The sequence below is a fragment of the Acanthisitta chloris genome, unplaced genomic scaffold (assembly GCF_000695815.1).
Source record: "Acanthisitta chloris isolate BGI_N310 unplaced genomic scaffold, ASM69581v1 scaffold17337, whole genome shotgun sequence".
NCBI classification, from domain to species: Eukaryota; Metazoa; Chordata; class Aves; order Passeriformes; family Acanthisittidae; genus Acanthisitta; species Acanthisitta chloris.
Window position 1 is genome coordinate 1,859 of NW_008682188.1, and position 1,707 is coordinate 3,565.

The 1,707-nt window shown below is 50.6% G+C and overlaps 1 protein-coding gene across 1 annotated transcript; it reads left to right on the top strand.

Moving 5' to 3' along the window:
* Positions 1–499: 499 nt before the first annotated feature.
* On the top strand, positions 500–1,553 carry IRX1 (iroquois homeobox 1; the record flags this gene model as incomplete). The annotated part of the gene is made up of 1 exon (XM_009078430.1): positions 500–1,553. A coding segment is annotated over exon 1 (1,054 nt), but the record flags the coding sequence as incomplete, so codon positions are not given.
* Between the last annotated feature and the right edge of the window lie 154 nt (positions 1,554–1,707).

Genomic DNA, 1,707 nt, shown 5'->3' on the forward strand with positions numbered 1-1,707 from the left:
CTGAAGTTGTGCATTCATCTCCTCAGTCTTGTCTTGTTCCAACTCCTTTTAAAAGCAGATCTGGGGAGGAAAAAAAGCAAAAAAGAGAATGCTTCGCATGCATTTGTAACATCCTCCTGGATATTTTGCAGATAAATGCGACTTTGTGCGCTGGCATTAGTATGTAACTGCGGTGTAGTACCTATTTTATCTGTCTGATAATTTCGAGAGCACAGTAAATTATCTTGCTGTGACGAAGTTGCTGCATTTCCTTCCTTTGATTTCCTTTGGTTTTCGGAGAAAATACCCACAATGTCTAAGCCCCGTTTAGCACCTTTCTTTTCCTTTCCCTGCAAGAAATGGGGATCATTTGGGAACACCTCTGTCTGACCTAAACGTGAAGAGCCTGGAGCGGGGAGGGCCGAATTTGGCTGTGAAGACCCTTTGCACCGCTGAAAGGCGTATTCCGGCTCCCGGAGTAGCCTATTCAGGTCTGTTAGAGACGCTAACGAGATAATTGATGTGCTTTTTCCTCTCCGCTTGTTTGAATGTGTTGCAGGGCTCCCAGTACGAGCTGAAAGATAATCCGGGCGTCCACCCAGCTACCTTTGCTGCCCACACTGCCCCCGGCTATTATCCCTATGGACAGTTCCAATACGGGGACCCGGGGCGGCCCAAAAACGCCACCCGGGAGAGCACCAGCACCCTCAAGGCCTGGCTCAACGAGCACCGCAAGAACCCCTACCCCACGAAGGGCGAGAAGATCATGCTAGCCATCATCACCAAAATGACCCTCACCCAGGTGTCCACCTGGTTCGCCAATGCCCGACGGCGGCTCAAGAAGGAGAACAAGGTGACCTGGGGCTCCAGGAGTAAGGATCAAGAAGATGCAAACCTATTCGGGAGTGACAATGAGGGGGACCCCGAGAAGACTGAAGATGATGAGGAAATCGACCTGGAGAGCATAGACATAGATAAAATCGATGAGAATGACGGGGAGCAAAGCAACGAGGAAGAGGAGGAGAAGCCCGAGCTCCTGAGACAAAGCAGTGAAGAGGATCACTTGGAAAAGGAAAAGGATTTGGCACTGTCAGGCTCTGAAGGGCTGAAACCCAAAGACCCGCTGGCCATGGTGAAGGAGGCCTCCGACAACAGCACGAGAATCATCAGTCCCGGGGGACCGAACAATTTACAGATGCCATCTCACAGCAAACCCAAGATTTGGTCTTTGGCAGAGACGGCAACCAGTCCTGATGGTGCCCTGAAATCTTCTCCTCCACCACCTCCTCCTCCCCAGGTTAACCACACTTCTCCTCAGATCCAGCACCCCGCTTTTCTCCCTAGCCATGGACTTTACACATGCCAGATCGGCAAATTTCACAACTGGACAAATGGGGCTTTCCTCACTCAGAGTTCCCTGCTGAATGTGAGGTCCTTTTTGGGAGTAAATCACCACCACGCCGCTCACCACAATCACCATCTCCAAGCCCAGCAACAGTCTTCTGTTTTAACAGCAACCCTGGGCACCCTAAGCAGTGACAAAACTTCAGAGAGGACCAGTCCTAAACACATAGGTAATTAATGCATCAGGCATCTGCCTCACCCTCCAACCCCAACACACGCACATGAACTTCTCCTCGAGGAATGATGTCACATTCAGCCCTGGTGTAACTGATTGCTGTTAACGGAGTTACAGTTTACCCTAGCGTTGATTTTTCTCGTCTCGCC